The sequence below is a fragment of the Saimiri boliviensis genome, chromosome 19 (assembly GCF_048565385.1).
Source record: "Saimiri boliviensis isolate mSaiBol1 chromosome 19, mSaiBol1.pri, whole genome shotgun sequence".
Lineage (NCBI taxonomy): Eukaryota > Metazoa > Chordata > Mammalia > Primates > Cebidae > Saimiri > Saimiri boliviensis.
The window spans coordinates 36,317,374-36,334,734 of record NC_133467.1 but is presented as its reverse complement, the minus strand read 5'-3'; the positions used below and the strand labels follow the sequence as shown (position 1 = coordinate 36,334,734).

The following is a 17,361-nucleotide window of genomic DNA, read 5'->3' as shown; positions in this document are numbered from 1 at the left end:
AGGCTGGAGTGCAGTGGCTATTCACAGGCTCCATCCCACTACTGATCAGCACGGGAGTTTTGACCTGCTCCGTTTCCAACCTGGGCCAGTTCACCCCTCCTTAGGCAAGCTGGTGGTCCCGGGAGGTCACCATATTGATGCCGAACTTAATACAGATACCCGAGTGGCATAGCGCACTACAGCCCAGAACTCCTAGACTCAAGCGATCCTCCCACCTCAGCCTCCAGAGTAGCTGGGACTACAGGCACGCGCCGCCGCACCCAGCACCGTTTTTAAATGGTTCAGGGCATCAAGCACGTTCACATTATTGTGAAACTATAACCACTATCCATCACCAGAATTCTTTTCATCTTGCAAAAACGGAAGCTCTGTACCCAGTAAACAATAACTTCCCACTTTCCTCCTGCTAACCCGCGGCAGCTACCACTCTGCTTCCTATCTCTATTAATTTGAGTACTCTATTTGTCCTTTGGTGTGCGGTTTATTTCACTTAGCATAATGTCTTCAAGGTTTATCATGTTGCAGCATATGTCAGAATTTCCTTCCTTTTTAAGACTAATATTCGATTGCATATAAATACATACCATATTTTGTTCATCCATTCATCTCTTTTTTTTTTTTTTTTTGAGACGGAGTTTCGCTCGTTACCCAGGCTGGAGTGCAATGGCGCGATCTCGGCTCACGGCAACCTCCACCTTCTGGGTTCAAGCAATTCTCCTGCCTCAGCCTCCCGAGTAGCTGGGACTACAGGCGTGCGCCACCATGCCCAGCTAATTTTTATATTTTTAGTAGAGACGGGGTTTCACCATGTTGACCAGGATGGTCTCGATCTCTTGACCTCGTGATCCACCCACCTCTGCCTCCCAAAGTGCTGGGATTACAGGCTTGAGCCACCGCGCCCGGCCTCCATTCATCTCTTGATGGACTTTTGAGTTGTTTCTACTTTTTGGCTATTGTAAATAACGCTGCTACAAATGTGGGTGTACAAATAACTGCTCAAGTCCCTACTTTCAATTTTTTATGTGACTATATACAGAAGAGGAACTGCTAGATTATAAGTCAATTCTATGTTTAATTTTAATTGTGATGCTTATTTATTTATTTATTTATTTGAGACAGAGTCTCGCTCTGCCGCCCAAGCTGGAGTGCAGTGGTGCGATCTCGGCTCGCTGCAACCTCCAGGTTCAAGTGATTCTCCTGCCTCAGCCTCCCGAGTAGCTGGGACTACACGCACCCACTACCACAGCCAGCTAATTTTTAATTTTTTTTGTAGAGTTGGGGGTCTCACTCTTTGTTGCCCAGGCTGGTCGGGAATTCCTGGGCTGAAGCAGGCCACCCACCCGGCCTCTCAGAGTGCTGGGGTTACAGGCGTGAGTCACTGCCCCTAGTGTCGGTTTCTGTCTGTCAGGTCAGCGGGGCAGCCACGCATGTTCTTACGGCTTCTGAGCACCTGCGGCCCAGATCCTGTGTCGGGTGTTTAGGTGCCATCCACAGAACCTTCCTAATAACACTGACCAGCTTTCTTATCTGTGACAAATGAGGAAATGGAGACTCAGATTCTGAACAGAGGACACAGACACAGTAGGTGGTAGGTCTAAATGGGAACCCAGGTCTATCTTACTGCAAAGTCCAAACCGTTTCCTTGCCTCTGCTGCAGCCTGCGAGGAGCAGCTGGGCAGAGAGACTGTGCCTTTACGGTGATGAGTCTTCCGATGCCCAGGCCTCACCCCAGATCGACGAAATCAGAATCCTTGGGCATCCGAACGTCGGTAGTTCTTAGGGTTCCCGGCTGATTCCAGCGGGAAACCGGGCTACCAAGCACTGCGCTACTGTAGGGTAAGAGGCACATCGCCTCCTCGAGGGCTCTCCAGGTGTGCCTTTCACGAAAGGTTTCGTAAACCTGTTCACGAAACCAAAAATCAAAACCAGACCACTGCCCGCTGGTGGCGGATACGCCCTTTCCTCATCAACAGAACCGACAGGAGGGGCCCTGGTGGGGCTGGCCGTCCCCTTCCCTCTCTACTCAGGTGCCGCGCTGTGGCAGGAAGCCATCCCCTCGGTCGGCCGGTGCGCGGGGCTGTTGCGCCATCCGCTCCAGCTTTCGCAACCGCACCCTGGGACGGCCTTTAGACGCTCCAGCGCGAGTTCCTCAAATGTTTTCCTGCGTTGCCTAGACCGTCCGCTGCTCTGAGTCATGTGCGAGTGGGAAGTCGCGCTGACACCGAGTCGGGCCAGAGGGAGCGGAGCCGAGCGCGGCGCGGGGCCAAGGGTCTCGCAGTGTGTGCAGAGCGCGGGGCTCCCGGGGTGCCTGAGCCCGCCGGCGCGCCCCCCGCCCCGCCCCTGCCGCCCGGTTCCCACCAGCCCGCCCGCCTCTGCGGGACCATGGAGCGGTAACCGAGGAGGAAGCATGCTGGCCGTCGGCTGCGCGCTGTTGGCTGCCCTGCTGGCCGCGCCGGGGGCGGCGCTGGCCCCGGGGGGCTGTCCTGTGCTGGGTAAGGGATTCGGGCGCACCTGGAGGGCTGGGGCAGCTGGCGGCTGGGGGAAACCGCTGTGGCCACCGCAGCCTGGGGTAGGCTGGAGGGAGGAAAGGAGGTGCGACGGCTCCCCTTTTGTGTGGCTGCCTTGAGTTTCCGCGGGCACCTAGCTGTGCGGTCGCGGGTGGTCGCTCTTGCGCCCCCTGTGCGTCCTGAACCCTGGGCCCGGAGCTCTCCGCGGAAGGTCCCGGGAAGCTGTGCGGGAAGCTCCCCGCGGTCTGTGTTTAGGACTTGACTCTCGAGTCTCCTTCCCAGTGCCCCCAGGAGCCTTTACACAACCGCGTCCAAGGCTACTCTAAGAGGAGACGGCCCGGGAGGGCGCGCCCCAGCGGGGCCGTGTTCCCGGCTGGGGAGTCCTTTGTACCAGCGCCTTTCTTCTCTCTCCGCATTGGGGGTCCACCTCGCCTGGTTCTCCCCCCACCCTCGCGGGTGCATGTGTGGATGACAGTGCCCTGACTGTGAAGGGACTGACATCATGGGCGCTGAGTCACGGATCCTCCCGCCGCACGGACTCGCTTCAGTGTCCACCAGCTCTGCGAAGCCCAGTGCCCCAGTCCTGGGAATTGAGTCGGAAGGCTGGCAAGGGACTGAGATCTCCTGGGGCTGGCACGTGCTGGCTTCCACTCCAGATAAAAGAAGGAGCCGTGAGGAAGAGGGCAGGGCACTTGTTGCTCCTGATGACTGTAATCTGCCCCTGGCAAGCCAGGCTTTTCTTGGGCTCTGGCCGAATGCCCAGCTGTGTGTCTAGTCTCTCTTCTGGAGGAGCTGGGCAACTGGCTCTCCAGAGGTTTATTTTAAGGTCTGAGTGCTTCTTTGAGGACACAGCAGAAAACTAAGCAGGTGGCTGGGGAGGCTGAAGGCTCCGACCACCACTAGATCACTCTGCACTCCGGCCCTAGGTGAACACTCTGATCTCTCGCTTCCGGGAGGTGACTTTCTGCAGCTAGAGGCTGAGCTGGATTGTGTGTGGCTCTCTTTGCTTTTTGGATGGTTGTGATCCTTATGACTGGAAGAAAAAAGGAAGGGATTCCTTTTTCAAGACACATTTATAACTCCTGCCTGCAACAGCCACTGTTGATTGAGGCGTCCATTCAGTGTTTTCTAATCCTCCAACTGTATCTACATATAACTTTGTTTGAAAGAGGACACTGAGGTTCAGGGAGGTTGGGATGGAGGTTGTCAGGCTCCCGTGGTGGAGGCCGACCCCTCCCATGGCTCTGTGTTCCAGTGTGGTAGATCGCTAAGACTCTCAAAGATCACCAGGCGGAGCTGGGGGCACTGGGGCAAGCTGAGAGTCACTCTTGTCTGGCTGAGTGCTGGGGCAGAAGAGGCTGATGGAGGGAAGTGGAGGCCCAGGCTTGCCCATGGTGGTGTCAGACGGAGGCAAGACAGGTTCCAGGCTTCAGCTGGCCTCAGGAGCGAGCAGGGCTCCCTTGTCTGCCCCTGCTGCTGCTCGCGCCAGTCTGGGGCTCCTACCCCAGGGAAGTTAATGCTGTAGTTGCCACCGCCTGTTGCTCCCACGTGGATGCTAGGCCCTTCGCAGGCAGGCAGTTTCGGTCAGTTTTTCGTTTCCCTGCTGCTCAGGAAGGATGGGCAAGGTGGTCTCATGGCCTGGACAGCCCATGAAAGGCAGAACTGAGAGTTTGGGGAGGAAGTGAAAGTCCTCCCAGCTCAGAAGGAAAACGCAGAGAAGTAGAAGCTACCCAGCTCCTCTCCCACACCCACACAGACTCAGCCCACAAACTGGAGAGTAAAAATAAAGAAATCGTACAGGAAGCTTGGAGCAAATGACTGTGAGATGTTTCGCTTTAGAGAAGTGAGCAGCAGAAGCGGAGCAGAGGCTGGGGTTAGCTGAGAGGGGAAATCCGCAGGCCCAGCAGGCACAGCCTGCAGGGCTCTTTCTTAGAGCCCAGAAGTTTGTTTCCTGGGGATCAGCCACCACCCACACACCCTGGAGCTGCCAGAACCCCTCAGGTGTGCTCCTTGTCTAAGGACCGGACGAGCTGGGACTTAGGCTTCTTCCAGCTCTAACACTCTGGTGCTGGAAGGCTGGACTTGGGTGGGAAATCCGTTCCCTCTTCCCACTGCGATGCAAGAAAATACACAACAGAAGTACGCATACCTTTAAGTATCTCAAAGACCTCCTGAATTTCCTTCTAGGGCAATGTCTTCCTGCCCCCAGTACCCACATGCATGCCTAGCCTCATCCTAAATCAATATTTCTTTTTTTTTTCTTTTTTTTTTTTTTTTTTTGAGACGGAGTTTCGCTCTTGTTACCCAGGCTGGAGTGCAATGGCGTGATCTCGGCTCACCGCAACCTCCGCCTCCTGGGTTCAGGCAATTCTCCTGCCTCAGCCTCCTGAGTAGCTGGGATTACAGGCACGCGCCACCATGCCCAGCTAATTTTTTTTTTTGTATTTTTAGTAGAGATGGGGTTTCACCATGTTGACCAGGATGGTCTCGATCTCTTGACCTCGTGATCCACCCGCCTCGGCCTCCCAAAGTGCTGGGATTACAAGCTTGAGCCACTGCGCCCGGCCCAAATCAATATTTCTTTAAAGCTTAGTTCTGAGTCTAGCATCAGATTTGGTGTGTGTGTTGCGTGGGAGGGCTTGGTAAACATGATGATTCTTGAACCTCAACCCAGATTTATTAAATAAAAACACCTGGGAGTGAGGCCTGGGGCATGTCCTTTTACACAAAGTGCCCCTGGTGATTCTTAGGCACTGTCAGGTGTGAGGACGGCTGCCTAAATGGTGTCATTGAGGAACTGAATGAAGGGCCTCCCACACCGGGCTCTCTGTTGCCAGAAATCTCTTCTTGCTTTGGCTTGCTGCTTGTTTATTTATTGCAGCAAACATTGCTTGAGTCCGTGTCAAGCCGGTGAGGCCTGCGTAGGATCAGCTATGCAGACTCCACGGTAAAAGAAGCCTGAAAATGGTCATGTATAGGGACCGAGAAGCCCCAGACTCTGACCCAGCCACTGGGTACCGACTACCCATGAACACGATCCTCAGGCGCGGGGTCGGGGGTGGTTAGAGAGAGGAAGCTCCTCTGACTGTGGACCAAGACAGACTGTGGACCAAGATCCCAAGGCGGCAGACACACTGACCCTGACCCTGACCCTCATCTCCAGCCCTCAGCAGCTGGAGTAAACAAATACTCCCCTCACTGGGTATTCGTAGATTATACAAGGTAACCTAAGTGCTCACTGCTGTAAATACACACTCCCTTCCCCACTGTCCTGAATCCCTGTCCCACCAGGCCTGGAAGCCACAGACCCAGCAAGCAAAAGCATTTTCAATCACTGAATCTAGTCTCGATTGAAGCTATGCTCTCTAATACAGTAGCCACTAGCCACGTGTAGCTATTTAAAAAGTTACGCCAGCGCAGTGACTCACGCCTGTAATCCCAGCGCTTTGGGAGGCTGAGGTGGGAGGATCTCTTGAGCTCAGGAGTTGGAGACCAGCCTGGGCAACAGGGTGAGACTCTGTCTCTACAAAAAGATTAAAACAATTAGCTGGGCACAGTGACATGAGCCTGTGGTCCCTGCCACTCAGAAGGCTGAGGTGGGAGAATCACTTGAGCCCAGGCAGCCTGGAGCCATGTTTCCACGACCGAACTCCTGTCTCCAAAAAAATTAAATTCATTTAAATGAAATCAAATAAAAACATTTAGTTTCTTAGTTGCATTAGTCGCATTTCAAGTGCTCAGCAGCCATATGTCGCTAGCGGCTACTGTACTGAACAGTGCTGATACAGAGCTCATCCTTCATCACAGAAGGTCCTACTGGACAGTGCTAGGCTAGAGTGCTAGCCAGTTTCCTCCAGAGCTTTTCTGTTTTTTCCTTTATCCCTGTCTACCTTCTGCGCTCCTCCACCTGAACACAGCTCATTTCGTGTAGGTAATGGCTAAGGCCTTGAAGCCAGACTCATCTCTGCCCTGCCCTGCCAAGAAAAAATAATGTGACCTTAGGAAGGGATTTAACTTCTCTGCCACCCAGGGTTCTAGAAAATAGAAATAATTGTATTACCTCGAAGGGTGGTTATAAAGATGAGATGAGCTGAGTAAGGTATTAAATAGAGTGTTTACAGAAGTCCCTCATACAGAGCAGGTGCTTAAATAGGCGCAGGTAATCATTCATTCACTCCAAAAATATACTTGGAGCTCCTACTCTGTTCCAGGCACTATTCTAAGAGCTGGAGATACAACCGTGAACAAAAGAGACAAAAACCCCGGGCTTTGGCCAGGTGGGGTGTCTCACGCCTGTAATCCCAGCACTTTGGGAGGCTGAAGTGGGCGGATCACCTGTGGTCGGGAGTTTGAGACCAGCCTGACAAACATGGAGAAACCCCGTCTCTACAAAAATACAAAAAAATTAGCCAGGCGTGGTGGTGCGTGCCGGTAGTCCCAGCTACTCGGGAGGCTGAGGCAGGAAAATCGCTTGAACGTGGGAGGCGGAGGTCGTGGTGAGCTAAGACGGCACCACTGCACTCCAGCCTGGGCAACAAGAGCGAAACTCCGTCTCAAAAACCAACAACCACAGCAACAACAACGAAACAACAACCACAGAAACCCTGGCGTAGCTGAGTTTCCTTCCAGTGCGGAGACTACTGACGGGATGTAAATTAAGTATGTGATCTGCTAGTGACTAGTGTTAAGGAGGAAAAAATAAAGCCAGAGAGGGAGGCAAGGCCCGTGTGTTTGTGGCAGGGTGGGGCACATGGTGTCTCACGTGGGAGGCCAGGGAAGGCCTTGCTGAGAACATGATATTTGAGTGAAGACCTGAAGGAAATACACAAATCTTTGGAGATTCTTCTATGTCCATCTTGGGCAGGAAAACTCCTGCCTCCTCTTTAACAATCTGTGATACCTGAGGGTCTATTGTGTTCTGGAGCAGAGGGCTCTGTGGGGACGCATGGATGTCCCCTGTCCTGGAGAAATATCTTTGGTATGACAAATCCTCGGCCCTTTAGCTCCTTGAAGTCTAGCAGAGGGAAGTGCTAAGTACCACGTCATTAACTGTGAGATCCTAGAGGCTGGAGTGGCAAGGGGAAGGTGGCAAAGAAAAGCTTTTTTTTTATGATACAGGATCTCACTCTTGTTGCCCAGGTTGGAGTGCAGTGGCTCACTGTATCCTCGACTTCCTGAGCTCAGGTGATCCTCCCACCTCAGCCTCCTGAGTAGCTGGGACTACAGGCGTGCGCCATCATGTCTGACTAATTTTTTGTGTTTTTTGTAGAGGCAGGGTTTCACCATGTTGCAGGCTGGTCTTGGAAACTCCTAGGCTCAAACAATTCACTCGCCTTGGCCTCCCAAAGTGCTGGGATTACAGGTGTGAGCCTTTGTGTCCGGCTGGGTGTTTTTGTGCGTGTAGTTAATCTGTGTTCTTTAACCTCTCCTCTTGCCTGTGATCTGAAGAGGTCAAAAGTCCTCGGCAAAGGCAGAGGCTTTTCTGCCACTGGGTTCAGGCTTGACCTTAGCTGGACCTCAGCAGCCTGCCCCACTCCTGCCCATCTGTCGGGTGGCTTCTGCCCAGAGGAGTGTGCGCCTGAGGCCCTGCATCCAGCCTGTCTCCCCAGCAGCACTTGTTCCCTGAATCAGCTCCCACTCCACTTCCCAACTGCTTTCCTGAAAAGCATCCTTTGGTCTTCCCTCTCTATATGATGGTTGCAATAACTGTTACCATTTATGACGTGCCAACTGCGTGCAAGTAGCTGTGGCAGGCCCTTGGCATCTGTGATCTCATGTAATCTTCAAAACAGCCTCAGGTGAGAGGACTGCCAGCCCCATTGATAGATGGTGGGCTGCAGGACAGGAGGAGAAGTCAGTGTTGCACATATGGAAACAGAAATGTGTTGTTTTTGTTTTGAGATGGAGTCTCTCTCTGTCTCCCAGGCTGGAGTGCAGTGGCTCGATCTAGGCTCACTGTAACCTCTACCTCCTGGGTTCAAGTGATTCTCCTGCCTCCGCTTCAGGAGTAGCTCGGATTACAGGCACCACTATCACGCCCAGCTATTTTTTTTTTTTAAATTTTTAGTAGAGACGGGGTTTTCACCATGTTGCCAGGCTGGTCTCGAACTCCTGCTTTCAAGTGATCTGCCTGCCTCAGCCTCCCAAAGTGCTATAGGATTGCAGGCGTGAGCCACTGCGCCTGGCTGAAACTGAAATGTCTATTAGACAATCAAGAGAGGATGGCGAGGAGTTGCATATGGGAGCCGTAAATTTGGGAATGAGGACTGAGCTTGAGATATAAATTTGGGAGTCACGTGCCGGCAGATACTATTTCAAGCCTTGAGAGTGGCTGGGGTCCCCCACATCCATTCATACGGCTTTTGGTCGGGGGAACGGTTGGCAATCCACATCACTATAAATGAATTTCCTCTGTCTCTGAAAGAGGCAGTCAGTTGGGGAGGCAGAGAGAAAACAACTTTCGAGGTAGGCAATCCAGGCCTGTCTCCTCATTAGCCACTTCACCAGCTAGGGGACTTTTGGGCAAGTCACTACAAGCTTTAAAGTATAACATACTTTTTGAGCCTGGGTGTGGTGTATCATGCCTGTAATCCCAGTGCTTTGGAAGGCCAAGGCAGGAGAATCACCTGAGCCCAGGAGTGTGAGGCTGCAGAGAGCTGTTACAGCAACACTGCACTCCTGCCTGAGTGACAGAGCAGGATCCTGTCTCAAAAAAAAAAAAAAAAAAAAAAAAAAGTGTAAAATACAGTGACAGACAAAAATGCATGCTTGATGAATGTTGACCCTAAGAGCCTTTTATTTTGGTGTGTTTTTTTTTTTTTTTTTTTGTTTTTTTTTTGAGACAATGTCTCTGTCACCCAGGCTAGAGTGCAGGGGCACAATTTCAGCTCACTGTAACCTCCACCTCACGAGTTCAAGCAATTCTCCTGCATCAGCCTCCCTGAGTAGCTGGGATTACAGGCACCCGCCACCATGCCTGGCTAATATTTTTTCCCCCCGAGGTGAAGTCTCGCTCTGTCGCCCAGGCTGGAGGGCAGTGGCACGATCTCAGCTCACTGCAACCTCTGCCACCTGGGTTCAAGTGATTCTCTTGCTTCAGCCTCCTGAGTAGCTGGGAGTATAGGCACGGGCCACCATGCTCAGCTAATTTTTGTATTTTTAGTAGAGACAAGGTTTCACCATGTTGGCTAGGCTGGTCTCAAACTCCTGATCTTGTGATCTGTGGGCCTCAGCCTCCCAAAGTGCTGTTTTTACAGGCATGAGCCATGGTGCCCGACCTCTAAGAGCCTATTTTGATGGGAGGAGGGTGATGCTATAATGTAAGGACTTTCTCCCAGAAAAGGAGAGAGAGGTGCTAATGCAGCGGGGATAATAATTATAATTGCTCACATTTTTTTGAGAGATTGGTATGTTCTGAAAATAGTGCTGAGGTTTTTGCATTAATTAATTATCTAATGTAATCCTCACAACGACATTTGAAGTACCTATGGTTAGTATGTCTATTTTACGGATGAGAAAAGTGAGGCCTAGAGAGGTCGAGAAACAAGCCGAAGGTCACACAGCTAGTGAGTGACTGAGTGAGGGCTGGAACTTGGGTATATCTGAATCCTGGGCTTGGCCTCTAGACCCCTGCTACTGTGGACTAGGAAAGAGTTCACTTATTTTTATTAAACAAAGAACTTCCTTTTTTTTTTTTTTTTTTTTGTATTTCATTATATGGATGTACTGAGTTTATTTACCTGGTTCCCTTTTTTTTTTTTTTTTTTGGAGACGGAGTTTCGCTCTCGTTACCCAGGCTGGAGTGCAATGGCGTGATCTCGGCTCACCGCAACCTCCGCCTCCTGGGTTCAGGCAATTCTCCTGCCTCAGCCTCCTGAGTAGCTGGGATTACAAACTCCTGACCTCGTGATGTGCCCGCCTCGGCCTCCCAAAGTGCTGGGATTACAGGCGCGCCACCGTGTCCAGCAGCCTGGTTCCCTTTTGATGGATGTTGAGTTGCTCCTTCTTCCTCTTACGGACCCTGCTGCGGGGAATCGCTTTGCATATGCCTCTTGTGTGAGTGCAAGTCCACCTGCCGGATAGACTCCCCAAAGGGCAAAGGCCATGAGATTTGTCATTTTGAGAGAAAATAGAAGTTGCACCAATTCATACTTCCGGCAGCACTGTGAGAATGCCTGTGTCCCTATGGCCTTGCCGAAAGTGTGCTATTAAACTGGTATCTATGCAGACAACGGCTTCTATGTGGAATCAATTTGCATTTATCTTATCTGAATAAGATTGTATGGGGTTTTTTTTTTTTTGGAGGGGTTTATGTAACTGATGTTACATGTAACTCATGCAACTGATGTCCCTACATCACTTACATAAACCCCCTGTATGGGTTTTTTAACGTATAACTGACATTTGCATAATCTACTTGGACCTGCCTGTTCTTATTCATTGCTCATGTTTTAAAAATTGGGTCATTGGGCCGGGCTGTAATCCCAGCACTTTGGGAGGCCGAGGCCGGTGGATCACGAGGTCAAGAGATCGAGACCATCCTGGTCAACAGGGTGAAACCCTGTCTCTACTAAAAATACAAAAAAATTAGCTGGGCATGGTGGCGCGTGCCTGTAATCCCAGCTACTCAGGATGCTGAGGCAGGAGAATTGCCTGAACCCAGGAGGCGGAGGTTGCGGTGAGCCGAGATCGCGCCATTGCACTCCAGCCTGGGTAACAAGAGTGAAACTCCGTCTCAAAAAAAAAAAAAAAAAAAAAAAAAATTGGGTCATTGATCTCATTGTTTACAGGAGCTCTTAACGTATTAACATGCAATCCATGAGTTGTATATTTTTTCAATTTGTCTTTGACTTTTTTTGTTGGTGGTGGGAGTGGTTTTCTGCCAGCAGTTTTGTGTTTTTTTTTTTTTTTTTTTTTTGAGACTATGTTACCCCAGCTGGAGTGCAGTAGCGTGCTCATGGCTCACTGCAGCCTCAGTTTCCCAGGACTCAAGCGATTCTCCTGCCTCAGCCTTCTGAGTAGTTGCTAGGCTGGAGTGGAGCTATCTCAGCTCACTGCAACCTCCGCCTCCTGGGTTCAAGTGATTCTCCTGCCTCAGCCTCCTGAGTAGCGGTGATGTGCGACCACACCCAGCTAATTTTTTTACTTTTAGTAAAGACAGGGTTTTACCATGTTGGCCAGGATGGTCTTGATCTCTTTACCTCGTGATCCACCCACCGCGGCCTCTCAAAGTGCTGAGATTACAGGCGTGAACCACCTCAATCTGCCTAGTCTTTGTATTTTTTTTTTTTTTTTTGAGACGGAGTTTCACTCTTGTTACCCAGGCTGGAGTGCAATGGCGCAATCTCGGCTCACCGCAACCTCCGCCCCCTGGGTTCAGGCAATTCTCCTGCCTCAGCCTCCTGAGTAGCTGCGATTACAGGCACGCGCCACCATGCCCAGCTAATTTTTTGCACCTTTAGTAGAGACGGGGTTTCACTGTGTTGATCAGGATGGTCTCGATCTCTCGACCTCGTGATCCACCCGCCTCGGCCTCCCAAAGTGCTGGGATAACAGGCTTGAGCCACCGCGCCCGGCCCATCCACATGACTTCTTGAATCTTCAGCTTTGCTGCCTCTTATCTAAAGAAGTCAAGGAGGGGAAGCTGGGGAGTCCATAGATATGGAATGGAGGTGTGTACCTCAGATCGCTCCCTCCCCCTCCCATCCTGCCACCTTCCAGAAGCACATAAAAAAATCGGGCTGAGGGCCAGCCTAGAAGACAAGAAAGACCCTTTGGGCTGTACTTCTGGGAAAGCAGAGGGTTGCGTGCTAAGGCTGGACCGAGCATCCCGGATCCCAGCTCCAGTCCTGGCTACACTGTGCACTGCTGCATGACTTCCGGGCCCTGGTTCTCCTCATCCACCAAAATGAGCAGGTTGGCCTGAGTCGTCCTAAAGAGTCCCGTACAGCCTTAAGGCAGCTCCCCTCAGCTCAGCACCCCACTCCCTGGCTGTAGCTTCTCCTCACAGTCCCTTTCAGGACCAAAATTCTGGGTGTGTCCATCTGCAGGTACCGGTGGCTTTCTTCTCAGGCCCCGCTGTGTCCTGCTTTTAAACCCTTTATTTCTCTATCTGCTCCTGAGGTTAGCTTGGGGCCAGGGAGTGGATTGTCTGCCCTCCTTAGATATCCTTTCTTTTTTGGCAGGTGCGGTGGCTCACGCCTGTAATCTAGCACTTTGGGAGGCCAAAGTGAGCGGATCACAAGGTCAGGAGTTTCCGACCAGTCTGGGCAACACAGTGAAACCCCGTCTCTACTAAAATTACAAAAAAGTAGCTGGGGTGGCACGTGCCTGTAATCCCAACTACTTGGGAGGCTGAGGCAGGAGAATTGCTTGAACCCAGGAGGCAGAGGTTGCAGTGAGCTGTGACTACCCCACTGCGCTCCAGCCTGGGCAACAGTGCAAGATATCATCCTAAAATAAATAAATAAATAAATAAAGATATTCTCATTTTGAGACAGGGTCGCCCAGGATGGAGTGGTGTGATCTCAAGCTCAGCTTATAGCAACCTCCATCTCCAGGGTTCAAGTGATTCTCCTACCCTAGCCTCCTGAGTAGCTGGGATTACAGGCATACATGACTACGCCCAGCTAATTCTTGTAGTTTTTGGTATAGATGGGTTTTCACCGTGTTGACCAGGCTGGTCTTCAACTTCTGACCTCAGGTGATCTGCCCAGCTCAGCTTCTAAGTGTTGGGATGACAGGCGTCAGCCTCGGCACCCAGCCATAGATATTTTTTCCTCTAATTAGTTTATAATCTCTGAGGGATGACCCAGGCTGGACCTTCTTAGACTGGAGGCAGGTGGTTATCTCTGAAGCTGCCAGGGGAGGAGTCAATGTTTTTTCTCCTGAGTTGGTCACATGTGCACGCGGGTCTCTGAGTCAGCATTCAGCATTACCTGTTTCTGGGTCCAAAAGAGCCTTCCTCCCGACCCTCTCTCCAGCAACATACACTCCGTGGTGTTGCCAAGCCAAGGTAAATACTGACTCTGCCAAATACAAGACAAATACAAGCAGGTACAAGAAGTACAAATACATATGTGGGGCAGGAGGGAGCAGAGGCCTGCCAGCCAGAGCTAGTAATCTGAGAAGACGAGGGGTTGCGGACAGACGGGGCTGGCAGCTAAGTCAGAGAAGGCCTCCGGCCTCAGGTTAGAGCCTGGGAGCCTTGACTTGCTGCAGCCTACGCGCCTTGCCTCTTCCTGGACAGTGGCCGAGGGTGCCCTCTGAAATGTTAAGGAGAAATGAATGGGTCCAGACGGTGGGATGACCTGGGGAGGGTGAGAGATTTGGAGCCCAAGGGGAGTTGGTTTTAGGCTCTGACTCATCCTATACAGGCTGCGGCTGTGGGGAATGGAGAGGAAGGTCAAGGGCAGGCCTCCTGGCTCCTGAGAGACCCCCAATGTCCCACTAGGTTTGTAGCTGCAGTGATGGGGCTGACCCCCCACCATAAGGCTGACCCACACCTCTCAAGCCTCAGCCTTCCCTTCCCTGGGCCTCTGAGGGTGGAAATGTGTGAGAAGAGCAGGGACGAGGAGAGGAAATTGGGAGATGGGGAGAGAGAGGGTGGTGGGGAGCCCAGATAGGGGAGCTGGGGGTGAAGCGTGCAGAGGTACCTGGGCCAGGGAGAGAGCGACTTTGGCCGGGCTCACCTGGGTCCAGCACGGACTCACTCACACACGTGCTGTGTGGATTTGGGCAAGTGCCCTAACTTCTCTGATCTGTTGCATCAACAATGAGATGGGGATGAGACTTCCTCCCTGGCAGATTGTTTTGTGAGGAGTAGTGTGCTCTTAGGGAAAGCCCAGGGCGCAGGGTGTGTCCCAACTACTCATGATTGTTATGGTTATTATCATATCACAGCCAGGAGCCATGGGTCTAACGATGCGCGGAAGGCAAGGATAGGTGACCGAGAACACAAGGACTTGTCCTTGCCCCTGTAGGACTAAATTCTACTCTTATTTCCATCTGGACACGAGGTGCCACAGACTTCTCCTGGAGGTGTCTCAGCACCCACAGACTTTTAGATCAAGACCATTATTGCTGGCAGGAGACCTGTGGTTCCACTGTGGCCCTTTCTGAAATCTTATGCCTTTGCAACCCAAGAAGCTGGGTTAGGCTCGGGGCTGTCCTGTGGCTGCCAGCTGGCCTGGGCAGCGGGGACCTGCGTCCCTGCTCAGAAACCGGGTGGTGGGATGGGATTAGCAGGCCCGAGCCAAGCCTGTGTCCTCCGTGCTGGGCCAGGCAGCTGGTTCACTGCTTACATAAATGGGGCCGGGAAGCTGAACTTGTTTTTGCTGGCAAGAGCCACAGCAAGCAGCGAGAGAGTTGAGAAATATGTGTCTCTGTGTGTGCTTTTCTCTGGTTATTGACATTTGCAAGTTTACTTGAAGGGGGGAAAAAGTAGAAAAACAGCAAAGCTGTTTGGGTTCCTGGCACCCAAAGTTAGGTCCCAACTGGGGAGGAACCCCACTTCCCAGAGCTATGCTGCAGGGTCCCCAGGCCAAGGGGTGTCTGGGCCATGGGGGGGGCCCCAGTGTCCCTGGGAAAGGGATTCCTAGGCCACTGGGGCAGGGAGATATGGGCTTGCTTGCTGGGAGTTACTGGGACCTAAACTCTCCTTCCCTTGAGGAAAGGGAGGCAAGGGAGGTTGTGGGAATTTTCCCTCCCCTAGAGCTCTCCAGGGAGAAAGAAGCATTTTTCTGAGGGCACTGGGATGATCTGGCCATCATCCTTCTCCCAAAGTCATCAACTATTAAAATAATAAATCCATAGATTAATGATGTGTTTTCAAACTGAGTGTTGTCTGCTTCCTGCTGTCTGAGACCTAATGATTGGGTGTGATGGGATGCCAGACCGCATGAGTGGGGGTCCAGGGGGACCTACAGGTCACCGTCTGAACCCTCATTTTACAGAGAAGGCCGATGGGCTCTGCCAGGGGCAGCGATGTGCCCATGGCTCCCTGTGAGTCATCGCAAGACCAGGAATAGAACAGGTCTCCTGATGACACAGAGCTGTTTCCTCTATGCCAAGGGGCCTCCTGCTTGTGGAGTTGTACTTTATTTATTTATTTATTTATTTGAGAAGGAGTGTGTCACCCAGGCTGGAGTGCAATGGCACGATCTCAGCTGACTGCAACCTCTGCCTCCTGGGTTCAGGCTATTCTCACGCCTTAGCCTCCCCAGTAGCTGGGATTATAGGCACACACCATCACGCCTGGCTAATTTTTATATTTTTAATAGAGATGGGGTTTCACCATATTGGCCAGGCTGTTCTCAAACTCCTGACCTCAAGTGATCTGCCTGCCTCAGCCTCCCAAAGTGCTGGGATTACAGGCATGAGCCACTGCACCCTGCTGAGATGTACTTTATATTAAAGAACAAATCAAGGCAGACTGTACATTTGTGTCAGCCCAGCCCTACACAATTAATAGTCAGTGATTAAACTGACCAGACCAGACCAGACACCAAGTGCCTGTGACTGTTAGGAGGAGCTTGGAGGTTTGTTTTCAGGAAGCAATACTTTTGTGTTTTTTTGAGACAGAGTCTTGCTGTGTGTCCCAGGCTGGAGTGCAGTGGCACAATCACAGCTCACTAAAGCCTTGACCTTGATTTGTGGGCTTTGTGGGGTTTAAAGAAGATTACGATATGGAAAAGATGGGAAGGAGTGCCAGTGCATCGTAGGTGCCCAGTAACTTCAATGTGGAATTCTTTTTCCTAGATTAGGAACTTCTGACCTTGCACATTATGGGTGCACAAAAATTCTTGAATTCTTGAGGAAGGGACCGGCATAGGCTTGCAATGCTGGCTCTAAATGCTGAGCAATTGCTCAGGGACAAATGCTCAATTGATCGCGTGCTCTTTGCTAAATTTCAGTGTGTGCCCCAGCCACGCCTTCACCACCACCACACCCCTGCCCCCGCCCCATCTCCCAGGGCCTGCTATGCAAGGCCTGTCAGGCTTGGGCTGGAGTGTGAGAATGACTGGGCATATCTCCCAGGAGCAGGAAGGACTGCTCTCAGAAGCTCCTGCTCACCTGGTTCCCCACCCTGTCTCTTCCTTTTGGCCCTTCTCTTTTTTTTTTTTTTTTTTTTTTTTGAGACGGAGTTTCGCTCTTGTTACCCAGGCTGGAGTGCAATGGTGCGATCTCGGCTCACTGCAACCTCCGCTTCCTGGGTTCAGGCAATTCTCCTGCCTCAGCCTCCTAAGTAGCTGGGATTACAGGCACGCGCCACCACGCCCAGCTAATTTTTTGTATTTTTAGTAGGGACGGGGTTTCACCATGTTGACCAGGATGGTCTTGATCTCTCGACCTCGTGATCCACCCGCCTAGGCCTCCCAAAGTGCTGGGATTACAGGCTTGAGCCACCGCGCCCGGCCCCTCTTTTTGTTTTTTTGAGACGAAGTCTCCCTCTGTCGCCATGCTGGAGTGCAGTGGCCCGATCTTGGCTCACTGCAACCTCCACCTCCTGGATTCAAGAGATTCTCCTGCCTCAGCCTCCCAGGTAGCTGGTATTACAGGCACCTACCACCAGGCCCAGCTAATTTTTTTTTTTTTTTGTATTTTTTATTAGAGACGGGGTTTCACCATCTTGGCCAGGATGGTCTAGATCTCTTGACTTGTGATCCGCCTGCCTCGGCCTCCCAAAGTAGTACTGGGATTACAGGCGTGAGCCACTATGCCCAGCACTTTTTTTTTTTTTTGAAATAGACTCTCACTCTGTCACCGGGCTGGAGTGCAGTGGTGTGATCTTGGTTCACTGCAACCTCTGCCTCCTGGGTTCAAGTGATTCTCCTGTCTAGGCCTCCTGAGTAGC

The 17,361-nt window shown here is 51.7% G+C and overlaps 1 protein-coding gene across 2 annotated transcripts in view; it reads left to right on the top strand.

The window, feature by feature from the left end:
• Window positions 1-2,084: 2,084 nt before the first annotated feature.
• IL6R (interleukin 6 receptor) overlaps window positions 2,085-17,361 on the top strand; it is a 58,420-nt gene continuing 43,143 nt past the window's right edge. The window contains exon 1 of one of the 2 annotated variants that reach the window (XM_074390067.1): window positions 2,085-2,492. In XM_074390067.1, coding sequence (XP_074246168.1) covers window positions 2,195-2,492 — 298 coding nt within the window. In that variant the 5' untranslated portion in view covers window positions 2,085-2,194. The remainder of the gene's footprint in view (window positions 2,493-17,361) is intronic. The other variant, XM_039460259.2, reaches the window with a different exon arrangement.